At 42.8% G+C, this 26,283-nt stretch overlaps 1 protein-coding gene across 2 annotated transcripts in view; it reads right to left on the reverse strand.

The window, feature by feature from the left end:
* OPCML (opioid binding protein/cell adhesion molecule like) overlaps positions 1-26,283 on the reverse strand; it is a 497,258-nt gene that overhangs the window by 201,500 nt on the left and 269,475 nt on the right. For both annotated transcript variants that reach the window (XM_004438487.3, XM_087433941.1), the window contains exon 2: positions 24,133-24,365. In XM_004438487.3, the coding sequence (XP_004438544.1) occupies positions 24,133-24,365 (233 nt within the window). The remainder of the gene's footprint in view (positions 1-24,132; positions 24,366-26,283) is intronic.

Raw genomic sequence — 26,283 nt, forward strand, 5'->3', positions numbered from 1 at the left:
GAGACAATGGAGGGCCCCTTTCCCCGTAATTGAAAACAGTCCTTTCCTTGTAGTGTCTACAAATTCCACGGAGGACAAACTTATTCCATGTCTCCTAAACAATAGGTTTTAATAGACAAATCCCAAAGCTGTGGGTTTTAATATTGTTTCTCCATATGTTTTCATGGCAATTGATATTTGCTTCATAAAATCTCAAGAAAGGAGAGGTTTAGGGTGTGTGTGTCTGTGTGTGTATGTGTGTTATATGTGTGTATCATTGAGGTATACTGTAGCTTAGATACAGTAAAAGATACAGATTTAAATGTACAGATAGGTGAACTTGTATATGAGTATTCACCCATGTAACTACCACCCAGGGCAAGATAAAAAACATTCCTTCATTCCAGAAGATTCCATCATGATCTTTCCTATTTAATACTTCCACAAAAGATTGTCACTATTATGACCCTCTTAAATTTTGTATAAATGGAATACTATAATAGGTACTTTTTGGTGTGTGGCTTCTTCACTCAGCACCATATCCTTGAGATTCTTCTGTGTCGTTGTATGTATTAGTAATTTTATTTTATTGCTGTGTAGTTTTTCATTGTACTTATTCCATTTTCTTGATAGGCATTGAGTAGTTTTGAGTTTTTGGGTATTATAAATAAAGCTACTATGAACATTCTTATTCACGCTTTTAATGTGCACATACACAAATTTCTCTTGGGAAAATGCCTAGAAGTTGAATTTTGGGGAGATGAAATAGATGCATGTTTAGATTTAATTTAGAAATTATCAAGCAGTTTTCTAACACGGTTGAGCTGACTCCCAGCAGCAGTGTTTGAATGTTTCAGTTGATATCTATCTTGAAGACAGTATTGTCAGTCTTTTGAAATTTTCGCCATCCGGCCAACGTGAGAGGAAGTTAGAATTGAGAAGCTAACTACACCAAACACTCCAATCTTTCAAATGCCTTGCGTATCAGACATTTTACACTGTCTTTCAAATTCTCTTGGCCTCATTGACTCCCAAACCTTTGGCTGCTTGCTCAGCCTCCTCTGCCCCCGTGGCTGACCAGCTCCACGCACACCCTTGCAGTTCCACTCCCTGAAGCTAACCAGCAGGGCACCCAAAATCTCTGGATCCTCTGCCACTTCCAACCTCAGGTAAAATGCCATCCCTCAGGGCATGGGATCTGGCTTCCCTCGCGGTTGCTTCAGAGTCCATGCAATGCAATCCAGAAGTCTAGGAGTTCTCTCCTTGTGGAGTAAACTTACACCAAAAGAAGACAGGAAATGAGAGGAGGACGGAGTCAGGTTGGTAAGTTCCCTCTCCATTCTTCCTGACAATGTGTTTCCAGGCACAATCTTTCTCTGGAGCTGGTCTGTGGACTTCCTGCATGGCTGAGCAGAAACACCTGCCGAGTCACCAGCTATGCCTCTTCACTGCTCATTGTCGATCTGGATCCAGTAGTGATAAATTGTCACCTACTATGCTTCCCATCCTTCACTTCCTTACTTCCCTTACTTCACTCCCTTTGCTCTGGGATTTCACCCCAAAAAACAAAACGTCAGCCTTTATTATCTGCAGATCTGTTTTCTAGGGTCTCGGAACTAAGATAGATTGTTTAAAATATTTCTTAAGATATTAAATGCTCTTGATTGATATTATCAATCCATGCAATTTTTAGAGAACTGAAATGTGAGGGCATTAACTGGGATATCAGGACCAAGAGTGAGAAAAAAAGAAAAAATCTTACCTGAGAGTCTGAATGACTAAGTTCCAGTCTTGACTTTCCTACTTTTGATTTTGGTGCATTACTCTGTGGCTCTGAGACTCAGCTTCATTTCCTTTTAAAGCTCTCCAGGATGCAGTAGAAGCGTCAGAGATACTCTAGTAAGGGAACTTTCATATCAAATGTCGTATCATGTGAAATTGCTTGCCTTGTAGTTATCATTCAATATTGTTTTTCTTCCCCTTCCCTTCAAAGAAAGGCATGCTCTAGAATTAAGAAATAGTCTTCTTTTTCAATATTGCCCTGATCATCACACCATTATCACTAAGATTTAAAAAGAAGTGCTATGCTAAAGAGATTTAATGGCAAATGAATAAATAATAAAAACGTAAACTAATTATGCTGTTTGATTCAGTGGGGCATATCTTTCTCTTTGTCTTAGGCCAATTTTACCAATGTTTTCATGCTCCTTTCTTCCAAGCCATCTTCTGTGTAAGCCTGATTTCAACCGTCTCTGCTGCCCACAGCAGTCATCTGTTCATTCAGAATTTCTTAATCAAGTGCATGTTGCATGCTTGGCACCACATCTGGTACAGGAACCAAACACTGAACATAAACAGAACAGTCTCCACCCTTATGGAACTGAAGGTCCAGTGGCAGGAGATATAGTTATTATAAAATTTAAAAAATATATGTAAGAATGCAAGAAGTGCTCTGAAAAAAGATGAGAAATACTATAAAATTCTCTAATAGGCAGGTTTGGCATAGTCAGGAGGTTGAGAGAAGACTCCAAAGGAAGTGACAGTTGAGTTAAGGTCTGAAAGATAGTAGGAGTTGACTAAGTGTGTGGGGAGGGAGAACATTTAGAGAGACAGCAGCCAATGCAGAGACCCTGAGGCAGGAGGGAACAGGAGAAACAGGACCGCTGGGTGAAGAACACTGTGGGTGCCTGGAGTACAGAACCTGGAGTGGGGAGTGCCTTTACATCAGGCTGGAGAGGCAGCTATGGCTCGGAGCTCCCAGGGAGTGTAGGCCATGTGAGGGTCTTTTATAATTTTTCTAGAAGCAACGAGAAGTCACGTAAGCATCTAAACTGTGTGTGTGTGTGTGTGTGTGTGTGTGTGTGTTTGTGTTGATTAGACTCTTTTAGGAGATCATTCTGGCTGCAGGGGTAATTAGGGAGATGGTGAGTTATTGTTTCATGGGTATAGACTTTGGGAAGATGAAAAAGTTCTGGAGATTGATAGTGGTGATAGTTATACAACCTGGTGAAAGTACTTAATTCCACTGAATTTTACACTTTAAAATGGTAAAAATAATGAATTTTATTTTATCAAAATAAAACTAAAAAAATTAGGGTCTGGCTTGGTGTCATAGTGGTTAAGTTTGTGCACTCCATGTCAGCAGCCTGGGGTTCTCAGGTTCTGATCCCAGGCGCGGACCTACACACCACTTGTCAAGCCATGCTGTGGCAGGCGTCCCACATATAAAATAGAGGAAGATGGGCATGGATGTTAGCCCAGAGCCAATCTTCCTCAGCAAAAAGAGGAGGATTGGCAACAGATGTTAGCTCAGGAATAATCTTCCTCACAATATAAATAAATAAATAAACAAACAAATAAATAAATAAATAAAATTAATTAAAAGAGAAGATATGGATAAACAACTTAATAGGTTTTGCAGTAATTCAAGCTAGTGACAATGCTATCTTGTACTATATTCTTGGGTAGGTGAAGATGGAAAGAAGTGGGTTGATTCAAGACATATTTTTGAAGAATGGTGAATGAGATTTGGTATGGCAGAGACAGGCTAGCTATTCACCAAATTTATTCTTTTCTTCTTGGGCACATGGCTGGACCATATTTTCCAGTCTGTCAGGGAGTTCTAGCCAAAGGAATGGGTGATATGTATCACTTCCAAGAAGTCTCGCCTATAACAAACAAACCAACAAATAAACAAATACAAGCTCTTCCTTCCAACAACAACAAAAAAAACCCCACCTCTTTTTGTGTTCAATCTTTACTCTGCTCTTCAGTGGACCTGCTACATGTCTATGACCAGAGTTGACATTGTCAGAGCCTTTTATTCCTGAATCACTGCATAGAACCTAGTACTTTGCCTTCTCTCACCTCCCAGATAATTAGGATAGCTGAACAAGCAACACAATTTTATTGTGTTAAGCCATTAAGATCTTGAGCTGTGAGAAGCTAGAGTTACCTTACTTGGTATCTATTATATACTGACTATGTTCCCTCAAAATTCAAATATTGAAGCCCTAATACCCAGTGTGACTGTATTTGGACATAAGGCCTTTAGGAGGTAAATAAGGTTAAATAAGGTCACAAGCATAGAGTCCTAATATGATGGAACTGGTGTCCTTATAAGAAGAGGAAGGAACACCAGACATCTCTCTCTCTCCACACATGCACACAGTGAAATGGCCACATGAGGACACAGGAAGACGGCCATTTTCTGCAAGCCAAGAAGAGAGCGCTCACCAAAAACCAACCTGAAGAGCACCTTGATCTTAGACTTGCAGGTTCCAGAACTGTGAAAAAATGACCACCTAGCCTGTGGAATTTTGTTATGCAGCCCCAGCAGACTATGACAGCACCATTGGCTAAAGGGACTGAGGACAAAGAGGTATCTAGGAGGAATGTCATGTTTCTCACTCAGAGAACTAGATGCATGGTGGTGCCAATCACTGAGAGAGGGGACACTGGTGTCAGCCAGGTTTGAGTTCAATTCTGGACATGTTGACTTCGAGGTGCCCCTAGGACATCCAAGAGGAGATAGCAATCAGTGTACTTGCAAAGTAAGTAAACACTGACAGGCCATACTAAAATGTATTTTACCTGTTGCTCAGTTTAAACAATTTGCTCCTATTGTTTTATGAGTGTATGTTCTATCTCCTGTCAAGAAAGAAAACTTCCTTGGACTTTTCTCCATTCCTCCCCATAGTTCTTAACATATCATGAATACAACTGACATTCAATAAATAATTTGCTAGGTAAATTGATCTTTGAAGAAGTGATTGTTTAGTATCCAGGGGACTCAGACATACCCAGAGTATCTTAGAATATTTAGGGTAGGACTAGACTAATAGTTTTAGCCAGCCCTGGTCGTATAGTGGTTAAGATTTGGTGCTCTCACCTCCAATGCCTGGGTTCACTTCCTAGTCCGGGAACCACACCACCAGTCTGTTGGTTGTCTTACTGTGGCAGCTGCGTGTTGCTGTGATGCTGAAAGCTATGCCACCAGTATTTAAACTACCAGCAGGGTCACCCATGGTGGGCAGGTTTCAGTGGAGCTTCCAGACTAGACAGACTAGGAAGAAGGACTTGGCCACCCACTTCCAAAAAAATTTGCCATGAAAACCCAGTGAATAGCAGCAGAGCATTCCCGAGAGAGCACCAGACGGTGAGAGGATGGTGCAATGAGACTGGTCAGGGTTCCGACCTGCTCTACACAGGGTCGCTAGGAGTCGGAATCCACTCCACAGCACTAGCAACAAAAAGACTAGTAGTTCAGCCATTCACCTGTCACAAATCATTTCTCAATGTATACTTTTAATTAATAAATAAGAAAACTCCGTAATTTAATTGTGATTACTCTCTTCCTTGTCAATGTCCTGGCTTCCTATTAAAAATATAAAAATAAGGGCAAGCTTTAGAACTAAACTGGGGTTCAATTTAATCTATTCAGCAAACATTATTGAGTGCTATCATTGACACTGTACATTTTAGGTGTTCAGGTTGACACAATCAATCTCTGTCCCCTAAGGGCTTAGGATAACTGGGAGGAGGTGCGGAAATAATCCTACAAAAGACAGACTGATGGTTTACATGGTTTTATCTTCAGCATGTAGCAAAGTGCCTCATGCAGAGATGATGCTCAACAAATCCCCATTGAATATGGTTTCACATAGTAGGTATTAAGTCTTTGGTGAATTGAACAGATGAAACAATGGATGGACTACACTATAAAATCATCTGTGGAAGAATAAAAATGTATTACAAAATATATAATCCCAGGCAGGTAAATCTAGAATCTTAGAGTAGGAATGGACTTCAGAGACCATATACTTCTGCTCCATTTCTTTTTTTTGCTGTAACATCTGTGCGAGTCTTTCTCTATTTTATATGTGGATCTCCGTCACAGTGTGGCTGAGGAGTGGCATAGGTCTGCGCCTGCGATCAGAACCCGTGAACCGGGGCCGCCAAAGTGGGGCCGCCAAAGTGGAGCGCGCCAAACTTAACCATTTTGCTACGGGGCTGGCCCCGCACTCCTTTGTTTTATACAGCAAGAAACAGATCCTGGAAAGTTAATCCATGTGCCTAAGATAGCACAAGTAATGGATACCAGAGTAGTTTTCTAGATCTTTGACTCACCACACCGTGTTCTTATAACCAAGTGATTATTTTTTACAAATAGAGCACTAGATCCTTGCATGTAAAGGATACTGGCAGCATGGCCCTACCTAAGGACCCACATTAATCAGAAGAAACAAAATGGATCAGGGACCCAGTAAAGCTTTCAACACATGATGAAAGAGTAGGCTGGTGATCTGAAAACTTATTTCAGCAAAGAGATGTGTTGAATTTACTAACAGAGAACAGTTGAGGCACTGAGAAAACAGGCTGACTCAGATTACTTAGGCAGCTTGCCAGAGGGCATGCTATCAAGGTGTGAGAGGCAGAGTCCTCACTCTTCACTTAACTGTGGGCAAAGTGACATGAGGGAGATGTGGACACAGGCGAGGCAGGAGCCCAGCTGGATGACTTTGATACTTCGAGTTGTCCCACTGACACCTGGGTCCATCATTCATTACCATAAATGACACTCCTGCACTCTTCCAGGGAATAGCAATGACTGCAGCCCCTCTTACCTAGCTGTGTTCTGTGGAACCTAAAGTTCTTGAATCCAAACAGAATCCTTTCACTAAGAGCAGAACTTTGCATAATCATCAAGTTTGCAGGCCAACTAAATGTAAATGTATGCAAATGCACTGGCAAAGCTGGCCTGACCCTCAGGCCTTTCCAAAGAGACCTTCCTTGCAGCAAATAGGTGTGCAGGGCCTGCTTAGAGGGGGAGAATTAGAAAGGCAGGAGGGTTAAGGGACCAGCAGAAGAGGAAAGGGAACTGGGAACAACTTTAGAAAGCAGTAAAGTGGGGAGAAGAGATACAAGCAGAGACCTCATGGCAGTAGGCAAGAAATGACCGCACAACAAACCCCACTCAGCGAGCATGGAGATGGCTTTGTTCACAGCAGCTGTAGCCTGGGGAACGTTTACTACATGTCGGAGACAGCAAAATCACAGCGCAGCAACAGTTTCTGAGGAAAATGGGAGCATGTTCCGAATTGTATTATATCTAGAAATCATTTTCCCCTGCCTAACATCAGAGAAGTCTATAAAACCCCTCTTGCTGCAGCCACAATGGGCACTTTGTAGCAGATGTCATTGCTGCTAGAAAACTTACAAGAAGCTGTTCACACCGGCAAGTTGCCCTGTCGGTATTGCACAGACTTCTGCAGCAGCAAATGGGGATAGAAAGGACCAGACCAGGACACGCAGAGCAGATGAACTCTTGAGTGTCCTGGAGGCTGAGCACTGAAGATTTACTGAAAACCCATGGCAATTAGCGTGCCATCTCCAGCAAAAGGAAACGAGCAGGGAGGTGTGGGGTGGTAGATATCAGTGGCAGTCTTGGGCTATGCAGGATGCAAGAAAGAATTAGTAGCCCCAGAATCAGCACAAGACTAGAGACAGGCCAGGCTAGAATGGAGATAAACACTGTCTTAACCACTCTTGACCTAAGAATTCACTTACAGCCTATTGAGGAAGGAAGGCCTAGTAGTTACTGCTAGGCTCACCCGATAGCTATACCTGCATAATATAGGATTTGTAGTTTATTTTTCATGCACACACATGCTGAAATCAATTTGTTTCAGTTCCCTTCAACCAAATATTTTCACCCATCTTATCATTAAATACTTATTGATTGCTAATTCCATGCTAGACACATTTATAAGTATTTTTGAGCATCTAATCTATGTTAGGTCCTGTGCTATACATGGGAGGTAAACGTTTTTGTCTGCAGGGAGGTGAAAACTTGTCCCCATCTTCATGGTGCTTATGTTTTGGTGGGGAAATCAGTTGTGCAACTCAGTGGTTACAGCACAGTGTAACAGAGCTATAACCAGAGATGTGAGACTTGGAAGGCCTGAGCTCATGTAAGATTGCCAGCTATTTCTAAAGGGAAGCTCCTGAACTGGTCAGGCACCAGCAGGAAACTATGGGGTTGCTGGGGTTCAGGGCAGGCTGCCCCAAGATGTGCCACTCTGGTATGTGGATTATTTCAAGCTGAAGACAATAAAGGCTCAGAAGACTCTGAAAGAAACTTTGACCCTCCCCACAACTAACTGCCTACAAGGATTTAAGATAGAAGGCCTGTCCCCAGGTCAGGCCATCACCATAGATAACTCTGGGTATCGATAGACTAGGAGGGCCATTGCTAAGCCCATTCTTATCAAAGTTCTGTTTACTAGACATTTATATTTGTAAGGGAAATCTCCATTTGTAAAGATATCTCCCTCTCTGTACCAGGAAGAAGGGGGGATGACCCCATCTCTAGAAACTTATCAATGTGGATAAATCTGCATAATAACCTTACTCTTGTTTACTGTGCTTTTCTGGTAATCTCCCATAACTGACTCCTGCCACCCACAACATCTTCCTTTGTCTTTAGCTGAAGATAGTATTTAAGAGGAGAACCTCCGCCATTTTGTCGAGTTACTCACTTTCCCTGGGTTTCTCCCACGTATATATGTTATAAATCTTTGTTTGATTTTCTCTTGCTATTTGGTCTCATGTCAATTTAATTTTAAGCCCAGCCAGAAAGGACTCAGAGTGGGTAGGGGATAGTCTTCCTCCCCTACATGGTGCACCAAAATGGAAGGAGAGCCGGGTAGTCACCATAATCCTGGGCTTTCTGTGACTGGTCAGCACACTGCATTGCCTAGCAAAGGCCCCTGAAGCTGGAGACTTCTCTTGATATGTACATCTGAGACAGAACAGGGACGAGACTCTGCCCCTCACCCTTAACCTCCCAGCCCAGCTATTTTTGAAGTCAAGGTAAGCAACCTTGGAACAGCAAAACTTCCCCCGAGCAGTTGACTCAACTACCCCATGTGCACAAAGCCTTGAGATGACCACTATACAACCTTCCTGGGGTGGCGGTAGAGAGCAACACCGCCATGTTGGACTGACTGGGCAGGCGCAGGGACCACCCCTCTCCCACCCCCTCACTCCCCTATTCACCCCCCCCCACCTCTCACGCCCCATGTGAAGAAGACACCACCAGGAAGAAAGGTGCAGATGCCTCCAGAAAAGGAGAATCATGAGGCCAGTCCACTCCCTTCACCCCACAAGACTCAGGATGACTCCTTTCCAGGAGCCAGCCAGAGAGCCGCTTCTCCTGTGCTGTCTCCCTTGTGCTCCAGCATAAGCCCCAACAAAACCAGGCTTTGCTTGGGCCTCTTGTCAGTTTCTATTACACATAGAACCTAAGAGCCTAGGGTCATAGCACACCTGTCTCTGGAGCTCTTCATGAGAAGTCAAGCTCTTCATTAACGGATTAGTTCAGTGCAGTCTAGTCCCTTCCACTGAGTGGGCAGATGTGTGCACTCCCCAGGGCTCCACACCTGCCAATTCATTGTCAGCAGGTATAACCTGGACCCAGTCTGAGGGAGAGGAAAGGTGACTACAGGCCCACAGTGATGCTCAAGTGACTTTGTATTGAGATATTATCACCTCCTGATCAACTATGTTCCTTAGGGACCTATTAGCCAAACTAGGGCCAGGGCACTGCAGTAGAAATGAAGACGGAACCAAAGACTTCCAAAACCGGCGAGAACCTGTCGACTCCCAGCTCGCCCAGCTTGAGGGGAGGTACTGGTGGCACTACGTTCTCACCTCAGTCTTCTCTCCCGCCCACAGCTGCCAAACCTTCACTTCTTATGGGGCAGTGAGGCTGCAAGGGGATCTCACTTCAGGGCTGTCCCGTCTGAGGTGCCTCCGCCCCCTGCCTGGCACTTTTTCAAAGTGAGTTTCCTTTGAAAGTTGCCTGAGTGCCTGCTGGTGGCCCCCTGGTCTTTCTCAGAGCTATCCTTGGGCATCTTTTAATGGCCTGACCTTAACTGCATTTTCCTGTATGTGCCGTGGCAGCCAGCATGCAGTTTAATGAAAGACTTTCAAGCTGCTGGGCCCATTGTTCCCTGCCCACCTACATCTTATGTAGTAAAAGATTTTAAACCTTATTTTTAAGGTGATTGATTTGGTGTGTTTTCCACTTTCTTTCCTGCTGTGGGGACATTTTGCCTCTATGTGTGACAAGTTTTTTTAAAGGAACTTTGATTTTCCTGTCCCCTCACTTTCTACCCTGCTGCTGCTGCGGAACCAGGGCCTGGGAAGCTTTACTCCTCAAGTAGCTGTTTTGCGTCCTCTGATTCTATTATTAGTTGTTGGTGCTCTGGATTAGCCATGGCCGGGGCTCAGTGCTTGTCATTGAACACTCACACGGTGGGGTGCTTAAAGTGGGCACTTGGGGATGTGTGTGCTGCAGCCACAGACATTTTTTTCTTTTGAAAATGGAGCATAGACTTTTATTTTATTTTATTTTATTTTATTTTATTTTATTTTATTTTATTTTATTTTATTTTGGATGTGATAGCAGATAAGGGGAATTCATTACAAATGAAGTGATGCCATTCCGTATGTAGGTGTGTAGTAGTGGCCCCTTAAGATGTGGTCTGAGGAAGGTCTCTGAGTTTTGCACTTCTTTGCAGAAGTCACATTTATGCAAGGATGGAAGGTTTGATGACAACTCTGGTTATTTCTCTTTTGCCTCAAAGTTGTCTACTTCATATTAATTCTCTCTCAGTAAGTGCAATTATGTAATTTTTGGAGAAGTAACTCTTGGACATGAGACTATAACATTGCGACAGCAATATAAAAAGTAGTTATGAGGATAATATTTAAAAATAATAAGAATGACATAAAACTTTGAGGAGAGGGGATATCTGTGTTGAGGAGAGGGGATATCCCTCACAGACACACACCCCTTCATATTTATTCAGGAGATGGCATCATTTCTCAATGATCTTCCATCATTATCCACAAAATCAATTATAACTTATAAAAACACATGGGGCCAATGAACAGAGGGTTGATAGTTTTAAGCACTACTGAATCATTCCAGCATAACCTGTCATGCAACCTCAGAGTCATTTTTTGGAGTTAACCAAGCAGCCTAAAACAAGTAATTTTAATATCTTTCTTTGTATAGGACCTAGTACAGAGTGTAGTCCACTTAATGCACAACAGTCTTAGGAAGGAGGTAGGGCAGGCTTTATTTCCTTCAATTTACAGATGAAGACACTGAAACTTAGCCAGATTAAGTAACTCACTTAAATTAACTCTAGTTAAATTTTGCATACCTCCTACCTAGAGGCAGCCCAGTAAGTGGGTTTCTTTTCTGTGTATGTTTGAATTAAGGCTTTGGTTATCATTAATACTGCCTCTTCTGTTGTATTAACCTTGATATTATAGCACTTGGAAAATACAAGCCCAACCATCAGTTGCCAGAGATGTGATCAATGCTCACTGGTGGTGTGTAGGTGGGTGGGGAGAGGGTGGGATCCACAAGCCTTGCCTGAGCTTGCCTTTCCACAGGAGTGACTATATCAAACAGTAGCTTCCTGCCTCTTGTAGACAACATGCTGAAGGAGCTAAAGCAAAGTAGCAGGAGAGCAAGTGGAGAGCGGGCCATCCGTGGAGAGAACCATGGGGTGTCCTGGGCACCAAGGTGCAACGTGCGTTGCACTGGAGAAGACCATGTGGAGAGCCTCAGGAGCCCAGGTAGCTGAGCTCAGCCAGTGGTCTCCCGCTCCATCAAGGGAGGTGTCCTCAGTACCCTGAGCCATTGGCTGGGCTCCCTCTGTCTCCTCTTTCCCTTTCTCTTGACCACTCTCTCCCTTTCTCTGCTTCCTTCATTTTCCACTGCATCCTTCATTTGTATCTCTGTCGGGCCTCTGCAGGCATCTTCTAGTTCTTCTTCCATCTCTTTCCTTTGCCACCTTCTTCTTTTCTAAATCATCCTGGCCCCAGTTCCACTTCCCCTGCACTCTGCTTCCCGGGGCTACTTACACTCCTATCAAGAGAAACAACAGGTGTGGCTCCCCATGCCCCTTTCTTTCAACAAGCTCAATCTGACCTGCTTTAGAAAGCTTTGTACCAGGGAGAGAAGTCATGTGTGTGGGTGTTGTTATAACAAATTAAGTAGAATATCTATATCCTGAACCAAAAATTGACCGTTAACTCTATGCCTGAGGGAGACAAAATTTCTTGTCCTGGAGCAACTTGTGCTTTGGAAATGGAGAACACTCGGATGGTTATTAGATCTCAGGCCACTGCAGGGTTTTTATAAAGCACTCTCGGCTCCATTTTGATTCCTCATTTGGTGTTTTTGGGACACAGAGGACCTCTTCTGCCAACTTATAAATTCATTTAAAATTTGTGCTTTCCCTCTGAAAATTACCAATTACTAAAAGAGCCAATAATACTATAATTAATGATTATCTCTATCATAAGACAGAGCTTATTCTGTTTTGGGACTGACCTCAACTTAGGTGACATTCTGAGTGCAGTATTTCTGCAGCTCTGTTCATCACCGTGTCACACGCAGGGAACTCTCCTCTGCTTTCAACTAACAATAATCCAATAATAAAACGCCAAGTCCCGGGGGACTCGTGGCTCACTTACTTGGGGATGTTAGATCACCCAGGTAGCTGTTATGTTGTTTTTGAGGGGTAAAAAAATCTATCTGAACAGAAATTAGAAGGAATTAAGAAGATAAAAAGAGAAAAACAAGTGAGAAGAAAGAAGAATGGGAAGAGGGGGTAAAATCTCTATTCCAACAACATCTTCTTCTAAAGCTGTTTATGATAAAGAGGATTAGGTGGCTCGTATTCCACTGTATTAAATTAAATCCCGGGTCCTTTTCCTCAGACACATGCAGGCCTGAGAACATCAATCCTATCGTGACAAAATAGCCCTTGGGAAAAGGAATCCTCCTGGCAGAGTGCCATTCGGCTCTTATAAACTGTTAACCGTGGTAATGAACCAATCCAAGAGACATATTAATAATGACATGAAGAGACACATTCATTGTTGATTGTTGAGATGGAGGCACATTTATTGCCAGCTTGCCAGGAGGGAGGGCTTGGCCCAGAAATGGTGCAATTAAAAACAAATTGAATACAGGGACAAAGAATCAATAATCTAACAGAGCAACTTTTAGTTTGCAAAATACAAATATAAATTAATTGACCTGAACACAGTTTCTAACTGGTCATTAATGTCTGCTTGCTGGCCAATCAGAGCACGTCATCCATCCCATTATGTTGATTGCAGCAGGCTGGGTGCGTGCACTTCCAGATCCGCCTGCCAGGGCTGCCCACCCGAGAGTCTTCTTTGGGGGTGATTCCCAACACCACTAAAGGAAAGTGGCTGTATCAGATCCTTCCCTAGAAGTTCTAAATTATGGAATTTTTTAAAGGTTTCACTAAGAACTTCTTTATTCAATAGAAATGTTTTCGGTGCCTACAGTGTACAGTGATCTACCCTAAGCATGGAGAGACAAAGGTAATAAATCCAAGGTGGATGCTGTCTTTTGAGGTGTGGTCTACAATAATCTGTAATTTAGGACATTTTGTTATCATTTTTATGTATTGGTGACATTTAATATAAATTTGTTAAAGAGCCACCTAGATGGTCATTTCCATTCAGATTGTAATCCCTAAACTGTGCCCATATGAAAAATTATAGAGCCAATTCTGGCTCTTGCCTTCAAGAAAATTATAATCCAGGGGAGAAAAAGAGTTATACCCACCAATAGCTGAAATATGAAACGAAAAGTTACAGGTATTGTAAGGAAATGGAGGTAAAGTGGTATTGAAATTCCAAAGAAAGGCTTTGGCTTTGGGGGTTTATCAACTATAAAAGTCTGCTGTTCAATATGATAGCCACTAGTCTGTGTGGCTATTTTTAATTAAATTAATTAAGATTAAATAACACTAAAAATTCAGTTCCTCAGTCATACTAACATCTCAAGTTCTCAATAGCCACATGTGGCTAAGGGCTACCATGTTGGACAGTGGAGATATGGAACATTTCTATCATCACAGAAAGGTCTATGGGGCAGCACTGCTCTCAAAGGTAAAATGTCTACGGGACAGTGCTGTTCTAAAGGGACTGTAGAATTCGGATCTCCAGAGAAAAGAATATTCAGCTCAGATGGATTGTGTGAGAAATGGAAAACAATGTAGGACCCTGGGGGTTGGGGGGTTAGAGGACAAGTTTGGCCAAGTCGTGTGTAGGATATAAGAATGGAATAATAGAAAGTAAGAGTGGAAAAGTAGGTTTGGCCCTGAATTGTTTAGCACTTGGAATCATGATCTAAGATGTTTTGACTTTATTTTACTGTCAATAGGGAGTCATTAAAATTATGAGTAGGGAGAAGTGACATGATCAGATGTGTGCATCAGGAATATTTAGACGACAGTGTTAAAATGAGTTATAAGGAGGCAGAGACTGAGGATTGGGCAGCAATTAGGATGTGACAGTGAAAAGTCACTGGAGAGTAAGATTCTGCACTTTGATGGCAGTAGTTGTGGGAACAGAAAGAAAGAGAATGATTTTATTGGACATGACATCTGCTTTCATGGAGAAGAAAAACAGAAGAGTCAAAGCTGAAGCCAAATTTTTATACAAAGATGGTGTGTCCATGAACAGACATGTGAATTAAAAGAGGAGAAACAGGTTTTGGAGCGAAGAAGAGGAGTTCAGTGTGGGATGTGTGAAAATACCCATGGGATCCCCAAGTTGAAGAGTTCAGGAAAGAATCAGAACCAAGAGACTGGCATTAGGGAAGAAATTAAGGACAGGAAAGGTAGATTTAGGAGTCAATGATGCAGACCTGATAGTAACTCCAAGAAGGAAGTTATAATTACTAAGATAAATGAAATAGAAGGAGAGAAAAAGGTCTGAGGAGAACAGGTGTGACTGCAGAGATGTTAGAGCGGAGCCCTCTAACAGAGATAAGCTGGTAGGGAAAGCACGCGTACTGCGAGAGAACCGGGCATCAGCCTGGCCTGCTTATTTAAAAGGGATGGAATCAGGAAGAAGTTCCACACAGAGGTTAAGTGCAGGCTTCCACTATAGACTGAGCAGAGCTCAGATCACAGCTCTGCACTTATCAGCTGGTGACCTAAGGCAAGTTCCTTAGCCTCTCTGAGTCTCAGTTTCCTCATTCAAAAAATTAGGAAAATGCATCTACCTGCTGGGGTTAACTGGAGAGCAGGATTGGATTGTGTCTACAAAATGACTGCTGTGCTAGGTACTCAGTGCATGCTACCAATGCTTTACAATTATTAAAAAACAAATCCTTGACTGCTTTCCTTGTAACTATTTTACTTCACTTCTATTGCTCTTTGATTTCTCTACCTATAGAGAATTATTAGTGAGAGAATAGACAATGGCTTTTTTTTCTCTTTTTTTGTGAGGAGATCAGCCCTGTGCTAACATCTGCCAATCCTCCTCTTTTTGCTGTGGAAGACCGGCCCTGGGCTAACATCGTGCCCATCTTGCTCCACTTTATATGGGACGCCACCACAGCATGGCTTGCCAAGCAGTGCGTCGGTGCGCGCCCGGTTCCCCAACCGCAGCGGAGCGTGCGCACTTAACTCCTTGCGCCACCAGGCCGGCCCCGTCAATGGCTTTTTAATACCTTTATGAGAAACCAAATGGGACTAAGTACAAAGGATAGTTATTGTCACCAAGACACTGTGTTTGAGGTAAAACTTGCCAACTAGGGGCTCAAAAAACCAGGTTTCAGACTCTCCAAATACGTGTACACATGCTACAGACAGGAAAATATCACTACTCTGAAATATCTGAAAATGTCAGATTACTCTGATGCTAAGCTATGACTAACTAGTCTTGTGAGTAGTGAAGTTTGAAATCTTATACAGGATCCTGACTATATCAGGGTCATGAGGAAATTTAATCTATTGGGAGAATTTATGAACATTTACTAATCTATCCTTCTTCTGAAGTGTGATTGCTTCCCCTGCTCCTGTTGCTGCTCACAGCAACAGGAAAGATCTCTTTGTATTTACTTGAGCTATTGACAGACTAGACTCTTAGGAAATAAGCTGAGATCACCATGCAAATTGAGTGAAACATAACAGGCATTTTATTTTCTCTTCCATCTCTACGTCAGTGATGGTTTTGAGAATAGACTTTATGACTGTTCCGTTTATTTAATTCTATTGCAAATAAGGCAGATGACAGCTCCAGGCCCCGCCACTTCTCTTTCTGGCTACTGTATCTATCACTGAACCAGGTGCCAGGACTGGCAGCACTGTCTTGGATCATGTGGAAGAGGGTCTCTGCTTTTGCCCCAACACAAGCCTGCACACTTTCACAGCCAGGGCTCTCAAGTGGGTTTGTTGTCCTCTTGGCAGACAGGGTCAAACCGTCTTCAGCCCTGACAATGTGTTCATCCTATGTCGAATTTTGCTTTGGTTTCATTCCCCTTGGAAAATTCCAACTCTTCTTATTCCTATTAATTAAAAGATTATGTGTTACAGGAGGAATTGAGCATATATCCTCCCACTTCTAGAGGGAGGCTGAACCTATATATTTAATGTAAGGTGGGGTGGAATTCTGGAGGCCACAAAAGAAAAAGCCATGAAACCTGTGAAAACTGTGTGCATGCCTGTGTGACTGTGTGTGTGTGACTGTGTGTGAGTATGTGTGTGATGATCTTAGCTTCTAAGCAGAGCAGAACAAAGCCCCATATTTCTCCTCACAAAAATGGGAGTAGAGACTTGATAAAAGGAGAAATATTCCTTTTTACAAAATGTGCTTTGGACTGTGTTTTCACTAGCTACACAGGATGTCAGGAAAGGTGTGGTAACCTAGGAGATTTGGTGGAGGTGAACTTCAATTCTATTCCGGCTATGTGACACGCCAAATTCAGATAATAGCTGAGTAACACAGCCTGAGGGAAGGGCTAGGGCTGAGGCATGGAGATTGTGAGTGGGGCCTCATTCTAGCTCTGAGGCAGGAGAACCAGGTCAGGCATGGAGGGAGCCTGCCTGGGGACGCCTTTCTTGTGAAGGAGGACTCTGAAATACCTTCCTTTATTGGGTGCAGAGGGCATTCTGAGAGTAATAACTTCATTCCTGATTCCTTCTAAGCTGTAGTTGCCTTTGTAGTTTACCCGGTCCTTAAATTAAGAATGTTAGTATATGTAACACAGGTTGATGTGGGGTGTGGAGGTTATAAGTGTCAGAGCGAAACAGGAAGGAGGGGTCTTGCTTTTTCAACCTCTGCAACCAAAAAGGAAACCACCGCCAGTGTGGGTAAGCAGTGCACCGAGTCACCACTAAATAGTGGGCTGAGGAAGATGACCTCAAATCCTAAGGGCTCTGAAGAAAATATGGATAAGAAAGAGAATAAGAGCAAACCTTCTGATGGCACTATCTGTGGGTGAAGGTGGAAAAGACGTGGAGTTCAGAGATGTCAGGCTATACGAAACCCTCCAGAGAAATTACATTAACGGCAATAATGTTACTGTCAGTTCAACCCTTCCATTTCAAAACCAAGAAAATGAAGCCCAGAGAAGTTGTTACACCTATTTTGCACTGTGGACCCTTTGGCCTGTGTGCACATACATAGAATTTGCAGCCTAAAGACCTCTTTTCAGAATCTTATTTTCAAATGCAAAATAGATAAATAAATAATAACAATAATAATATCCATAGGATTAAGGTATGCATGTGTGTACCTAAAGAAAATCAATTATATTGAATCGTATTCTGTACCCCAGGATAAGAAGCCAGGAAGGGGGGGCCGGCCCTGTGTCTTGGTGGTTAAGTGCGCGCACTCCGCTACTGGTGGCCCCGGTTCGGATCCTGGGCGCACACCTACGCACCGCTTCTCCGGCCATGCTGAGGCCGCGTCCCACATACAGCAACTAGAAGGATGTGCAACTACGACATACAACTATCTACTGGGGCTTTGGGGGACAAAAAGGAGGAGGATTGGCAATAGATGTTAGCTCAGAGCCGGTCTTCCTCAGCAAAAAGAGGAGGATTAGCACAGATGTTAGCTCAGGGCTGATCTTCCTCACCAAAAAAAACACAAAAAACAAAACCAGAAGCCAGGAAGGGGACAACCCAAAGACACAGGCTTGGGTGTCAGGAACAGAGCTCAGGCTGGGGAGTGAGTTTTTTGATGTCCAGTCTTGTTCTTTTCCACTTTTCCACCCTGCCTCTGGGAAGAGCAAGTGTGATTATAATTTAAAATAGAGGCCGAATAAATTAAATTTACTTCAGGTTGACTGCCTGCTTTTCTTTAGGCCCACAATTACATATGTTAATTTAAATGACTGTAATATTTGGGAGAAGAGGGCAAAATAGCAGGCAAAAAAGGATGGTTACAATGGAAGCGCTGGAAATAGGTAGGAGCTTGGCAAAGTTGTAGGCTGTGGGCAGGTCTGCCTCCCTGGCCCTGCTGGAAACCTCCTTCCCGTGTCCTGCCCTGCAGCTGCCCCTGGCCCTGGCCTCAGCCTTGCCCATGCCACCCCAGCAATTGTCTCCTTAGCACCCACCCTTCTCAGTAGCACCTCAGAACTTTTGTATTTTTCTCACAAATAGTAACATTTACCTGTCCTTTTCTAACTATGAGTTAGCAATCTAGCGTGTGAACAAAATACTGAATCTAGAATAAAAACACCTGATGTTAAGCAGTGCTTTGCCACTTACCAGCTAGTGTAACGTGGCCAAATCACTTCAACTCTCTAAATCTCCATTTCTTTTCTTGGAATGTGGTGACTTTCTATTCTGTAGCCAGGGCTTTTGTGAAGAGTAATGAAAGGAGATAATGCATATAAAGTGTCTGTATTTTGATAGCTTTTCTCTAGAGACAAGTCTAGTGAAGGAAATTTAAAGCATTTAGTTAGGGCTGGCCCTGTGGCTTAGCGGTTAAGTGTGTGCTCTCTGATGCTGGCGGCCTGGGTTTGGATCCCAGGCGCACACCGACGCACCGCTTCTCCGGCCTGCGTGGCCGCGTCCCATATACGGCAACTAGAAGGCTGTGCAACTATGACATACAACTATCTACTGGGGCTTTGGGGGGAAAATAAATAAATAAATCTTTAAAGCATTTAGTTAGCTTCATCATCTTTGGGCAAGATTTTAATCTTTCTAAGCCTCAGTTTCCTTATTTGTAAAATGTGAATTTGATGTAAACTTTGTAGGGTTGGTGTGAGGATCAATGGAGACACGGTTTATACTTAATGTGCCCAATGCAGAGGTCAGCTGGCACTCAGCAGAATCTAGGACCTGACTGGTTGGTAAATCCGACTTCCCTACCTGCTAAACTTTGGGAACCAATCAGTCTCACCTGAACTGACTCCAGGCTCAAAGACCCAAAATGTTTTGCAGACACAGAAATTGCATACGCTTGTTGTGCAGTCTCAGATAGGACAAATTAACATAATTCATCATTTCTAGTCCTTTGCATAAAATTGGGCTTAGCAAGAGGAGTTCATTCCATTAAAGGAAATATCTGGCAGTAAACAGATTTCTGAATTAGCCAAGAGACAAGAGAGCAGATAGAGAATATCAACATCCAAGGAGCAAAGATCCACCAGATCTTCCCACCTATCCATCCCTGACAATGACAATAACTACTTTGACATGAGGATGTCCATATAGTTTCAGAATGCTGAAGAGTTCATGCGAGTTAGAATGACAGTTAGATCCCGGATTCTCAATGGGGCCAGAGTTTTCAGTACCTACATAGGATAAAGAGGTAACATTTAAAATGCCTATTCCTGGAGGAATGAGCTCTTAGTAAATTACTTATCTTCTCTGCCTCTCTCTCGGCCTCTCTACACCATCTATTGTAGCTTTGGCATCCCACTCCCACTGCTAATTTTCTTTCTTGAGCTTTGTCCTCAATTTCTTTTGGTATGATGCAACATCAGTAGCAGGAAAAAGTGGAGAAAAAAGAAAAGATAACTGGAAAATGCCCACGGATCTAGACTAGAGAAATAAATCTAGACATGGTTGTCAGTGGAGGTGGTGGAGCTTGCTGGAAAGACACTGATCTTGGAGTCCTTTGGCCATGGTTCAAGACCCCACTCTGCTACTCACTCACAGGGGACCCTGGTGGTCTCTTAACCTCCGTGAGCTGCAGCTATCTAATTTGCAAAGTAGAGATAATTCTCTACACTGCAGCCACCCAGGGCTTGTTGTGAGGGTCAAATGAGACAAAGATTGTGACCAGCACCATAAAGCACTAAATAAATGCGTGGAATTCATGTTATCACTGTTATAACATATCTATTAGCTTGTCACATTGAAGACCCTCATCCCCCCAGGGAAGTGCTCTCCGTGACTGTCCACTCCAAGTCATCTCGACAGTGTCTGACTCTTTCCCCACCCCATCTGCTTGAAGGGGCTTTATGATCACTGCCTTCATATGCTGTTATTTCATTTGCTGTATCAGTCTGCTCTTCTGTTCATTTTACAAACATTTGCTGAATGCCTAGTATGCCTCAGACAGTGTGCTGTGTGCGGGGGGTGGAAATAAATAAATCATCGTTCCTGCTGTTCTCCAGGAATAGTTAATCTCAGAAAACTTATCTACTCTCATGCTAGTAAACTCATGATGAATCTCAAATCTCTTTCTTCTGGTCTTGAGTTACACCTGTTCCTTAGTTCTATAATATCTGTGTAATGTTTGTGTTTCCTTTACCCTTAAACCTAGGAAGCCTAATACTTTCCTTTCCTAGTGGCACAGAATCCTAACTCCACAATTACTAGTGAGGCCATCAACATTTCCCCAAACTCAAAAATGTTGATGATATCCTTTTAATCCTTCCTCTTTTGAGGCATTAGGATTAATCTTCACAATTTCCCTCAGACAATATCTCTTGGAGGAATCTCCTCCATTTCTACAAGTAGACCTAAAGCCTGCTCTGGTCACATCTTTTGAGTGATGGAAGTAACTTATTGCCCATCCTTGTGCCTCCAGCTTCTCTCCACTACACCCCAACTCATACAGGGCTGTCAGACTGATTTTCCCACCTACCTGATAATCTGATTCCATAGTGACACTTCTCCCTTGCTCTGGATTTCCTTAACACCTAGGTATACAGTCTAGGTCACACTATTACACGCACTCACGTGGTGCCTTGAAATTATTCCCTCAGTGGCCAAGATGTACCTTGGGCATCCATAATAATGTTTTAATGAATGCACCTTCTTCTTTCAAACAGAAGGACTTGGAAATTAATTCCACCAGAAATGTGGCAAAGGCCACCTTATAAAACGGTACAGGACAGGCCCCAAGGTTAGTGACAGAGCGTCTCTAAGTCCCTCACACTGCAGGAGCAGGGAGCAACAAAGCTGGACCCCGTGGGACTGCTCTCCCTTCTGCTAACAGCACTTGGTCGGCAGAGGTGAGGAGAGTCTAACATTCTCAAATGGATACAAGATAAACAAACATCTTCTTTTTTTTAACAGACAAGTTGTAGCTCGGAAATTTTTCAGTTTTTCTCATTGCAAAATCAATACCCATCAGCAGTGTGAAATTAAAGGCAAGATTAGGCCTCAGTTTTATACATGCCTTATTGTATTCCAAAAGCCTTCTACTCAGTCAGATAAATCTTCTTTAAGAGGATTAGGAAACTTTCATTATCTTTATCTAACCTGAGCTAACACTAAGTCTGAAAAATTAATCCATAGCCTGGACAAAAGCCGATAGCTGCTGGGAAGAAGGAGGACTCTTGAGCTTCTTTCTAATTGAGAGGTGAGGTCTCTGCTTCCACCCACTGGAAATTCAACTGGTCTCCAAAGGAAGAACAAGTCACCCCACTGCTAACCAAGATAGAAGGGAACACAGCTCCCTGAGCTCCTTCTTTCAACCTCTTAGTAAATGTCAAGACCAACCTGCTAAGTGCTCCAAGAGACGGTTCTCCCCTTCCACCTCCACCCTCGCTGATCTTTTGCATCGGATTTCCCAGGCCACCTCAGATGCCCAGAGCTACAAGAATGGCTTGGCCTGAAATGTGGAAACTATGAGGAACTGACCTCTGGAATTGAAGACTCCACTGCTCTGCATCTTGTTGGTCCTCAGACTCTTTCTGACCCAAAGTGGTGAGGCCCACAGGGAGACACCGTCGGCTTCCATATCCAGCCCAAGGAATTGTTCCAAGTGCCTTATGAAGAACATTATCCCTGAAGCTCAGCATCACTATCCATTTATGGCCTGAATTGACTGATGTGCTTACACAATCTGTCTTATTTCCTGAAAAGTGATAGCTTTGTTCTGTTTGATTTTGTTTCTCTATAGTCCCTGACAGCTCTTTTTTATTTCAGTGGCGCATTTCCTGAATTTGAAGATAACTTTGCTGTCAAGGCCACAAAGGTGCCATGGAGGCATCATTTCCAATGCAGAGAATTTCAGCTGCTCCAGAACCAAGCCCAGGTGGCAGGCTGGGTAGCAAGAAGTCACAATCCCTTGTCTTCTGCACCCCTAGAAACTTTCAGCAGCCATTCCAGCTCATCTCAGATGACTGATCTCACCTAATGCCTCCACCATTCTCTGAGGAGAAGCATCAGACATGACAGTTGTCTTTATCTCCAGATGGCAGGCCCTCTTGTAGCTCCAAAGCAGTGATCATCACCAAGCCATACCCCTGGGTGGGACATGTATGGAGGATGGAACCAGCAGAGTATACAGACATCTGTTGTATTACAGGCTGATGTGGGCGTCTGAAAGCACATGGGGGTGGGAGAAGGGCTCAGAAGCTGAGCTGAGGCAAGGCTTTCAGCAATATGGCAGCACCAGGGCCTGCTGGGGAACAGAAGCTGCAGCAGACAGATCTCTGGCCCAGCACCTGCCGTTACAAATGGCCCACAGAGCTGGAGACCTGGATGCAGTGCTAGCGAAGAGCTGCTCTAGCCAAAAGAAAAGAATGGCCATCCTGAACTGTACAAGCGATTGAAGCATGAAGAGACACCAACTCCTACTCAAACTCTCCATGAAACCAACTAAAATGCGCAGGACTATATTTTTTTAGAAAGGCAGGAGTGAGGGAATACATATTAGCTATGCAAGGGTGCCATACACATTTTACAAAATGAAAAAGATCCATTGAATCTACTGGAGATGGGATCTGATGAAAGGCAATTATTAAAGACTTAATCCCACACAGGAACTCTTTCCAAGAGCTCAGTGTACGGCCCCAAGATGTCAGTGTAGGAGACTCTGCGAAAGGCCCACCCAAATCTCTCATCTGGTGGAGGAAGGATGTGTCATTGGGGGTTGGGAACTAGTCTGCTTAGCACTTCATTGCTACCATGAGTTAATACCTGACAGAAATTGCTTTACATAGCGATGGGGGTGGGGGGTTAGCTGGGGGCAGTTCAAAATAAGTTCATTTGTATTCTTGCCTTGTTTAAAATGGTTCTCAAATTCTCATAACTGCTATCTGAATGTGTCGTTAATTCTTAATATTTGATATCTGAGATTCTGAACATTTCTTTAGCACTGTTTTTTCCCTACAAAGTGAAATTCAAATGAAAAACTGTTAAATACTATGCCTGGGTTATACTGATTCAGATTTTTTAAGGGAGAATGGGAGAGGATGTTAGGAATTTCCTCCCCAACTTTTTTTAATTATATAGATTTATTTCCAACATAGACCTGGAGATACCATTTTGACTAGTATTCTTCCTAATCTCAGCTCCATTGTGGGGCTAAGAGAGAACACAGAGACTCAGAAGCAGTGCCAAAGAGGACCTGACTGAAGAGCACTCAGAACCCCTTCTGGAACATGCACAACCAGCAACTATCCAAAAACAGTCACAGTCACATGATTTCACATCAATATTATTGACCTTTTATTATGAAATAAGCCTATGAAAGAGAATTAAAAGGCACAGAGGGTAGTACCGTGTCTATTTTTTAATATATCTTCCCCCAACTCCAGAGTGCTAAGTAACTTAAGATAGCTCAACCCGCTCATGCTAAACAACTTATTAATAAGAACAGAAGGAACAGAGATAAAATTCAGAAACTTTGTGAAGGCATTGAGCATTTAATCAAAAACCCAGCAGGTGGGAAGGAATCCAGGACATACACTCAGTCTCTGGATTCTATAGAGAAAAATGGCTTTTTGTGTCTTCATACATGAGTAGAAGCAAAGACTGAGATTATGCATCCCCTCCATCATTGACAGGAACACCAACCCTGATCTTAGCTGTGACTCACCTTGCACTATGAGATGAACCCGGGAAGTTTTAGGGTGGTTGTCCGTCTGCACAGAGCAGGTGTATGGGCCCTCGTCATACACATCCACGTTCTGGATCATGATGCTGTACTGGGTTGGTGTGTTGACCAGGATGATCACACGAGGGTCTATGGACCACTTGTCATTCCCAGCATAGAGGATGGTGCTGCGGTTTAGCCAGGCCACCCGGGTGACTCGGTCATCTATGGTACACCTGGGAGTAAGGGGAAGGGGAGAGGTGAGGGGAGGGAGGAAGTGGAGGGAAGAAAGGAGTGGAGGGAGGGGAGGAGAGGAAAGGAGGAGGGGAACATTGAGGAAGGGAGGAGGGAAGAAGAAAGGGGGCAGGGAAGGAGAAAGACAGTATTGAGACATTATATTATAAACGTGGTTGTTGTATTTCAAGGAGTAATGAAACAACATAACCCAGTGCTAAAAGGAGACAATCAATTACTGATGAAACATCCTATATATAGGGTAACAGTGGTCTGAATCATCCTGAAGAACCGATCATACAAAATCATTTTCATTTGATTTGGAACATATTATGTGAATATCTTTGCTGTATATTTGCTTTCCATCTTATTTTTTCCCCTAGGCTTATAAAAATTAATTTACATTTCTTGAGCACATTTACTACCTGTGGGAGAAGTGGCCCAGGGGTCTAGGAAAGAGAAAGTGGATCAGTATTTCAAATAGGTCACAGATACTCCACAAAGCAAATACTTAACTTGTTGTTAGTAAAAATTAAACATATCTACCTCCCGACTTCCCTAGTGTTGATAATCTCCTTGTACCACTAAACTGCCTAAAGCCTGTAAACTACAATTTATAACATGGATTGCTAAAATTCACCTTAGAAAGTCAATAACTTTTATTATTATTGGGGTGGCATTGGTTTATAACATTATATACATTTCAGTTGTGCATCATTGTATTTCAGCTTCTGTATAGACTGCATTGTGTTCACCACCAAAAGTCTGATTGCCATCCATTACCACACACATGTGCCCCTTTACCCTTTTCAGCCTCCCCCCATGCCCCTTCCCTCTGGTAACCACCAATCTGTTCTCTGTATCTATGTGTTTGTTTGTTTGTTGTTGTTTTATCTTCCACATATGAGTGAAATCATACAGTATTTGTCTTTCTCTGACTTATTTTGCTTAGCACAATATGCTCAAGTTCCGTCCATGTTGTCGCAAATGACACGATTTTGTCCTTTATATGGCTGACTAGTATTCCTATATATATATATAATATATATATATATAATATGTATATATACACACCTCACATCTTCTTTATCCATTCATCCATTGATGAGCACTTAGGTTGCTTCCAAGACTTGGCTATTGTGAATAATGCTGCAATGAATGTGGGAGTGCATATATCTTCTTGAATTAGTGTTTTTGTGTTCTTTGGATAAATACCCAGAAGTGGAATAGCTGGATCATATGGTAGTTTTATTAGTAGCAGTATTTTTTTTGCAGGGAAAGATTGACCCTAAGCTAACAACTGTTGCCAATCTTCCTCCTTTTTCCCCCCCTCAAAGCCCCAGTACATAGTTGTGTATAGTTGTAAATTCTTCTGGTTCTTCTATGTGAGCTGCTGCCATAGATGGCTACTGACAGACAGGTGGTGTGGTTCCGCGCCTGGGAACAGAACCCAGGTCGCGAGAGCTGAGCATGCCAAACTAACAGCTAGGCCATCAGGGCTGGCTCTATTTTTAATTTTTTGAGGAATCTCCATACTATTTTCCATAGTGGATACACCAATTTACATTCCCACCAACAGTGTACCAGTGTTCCCTTTGTTCCTCATCTTCTCCAACATTTATTATTTCCTGTCTTTTTAATAATAGCCATTCTGACAGGCATGAGGTGATACCTCATTGTGGTTTTGATTTGCATTTCCCTGATAATTAGTGATGTTGAATATCTTTTTACATGCCGGTTGGCCATCTGTATATCTGTATATCTTCTTTGGAAAAATGTCTGTTCAAATGCTCTGTCCTTCTTTTAATCAGGCTTTTTGTTGTTGTTGTTGTTGAGTTCTATGAGTTCTTTATATATTCTGGATATTAACCCCTTATCAGATATATGATTTGCAATTATCTTCTCCCAATCAGTAGGTTG

Source organism: Ceratotherium simum, chromosome 7 (assembly GCF_057802395.1).
Source record: "Ceratotherium simum simum isolate JZ-2026a chromosome 7, ASM5780239v1, whole genome shotgun sequence".
In the NCBI taxonomy this organism is placed as follows: Eukaryota; Metazoa; Chordata; class Mammalia; order Perissodactyla; family Rhinocerotidae; genus Ceratotherium; species Ceratotherium simum.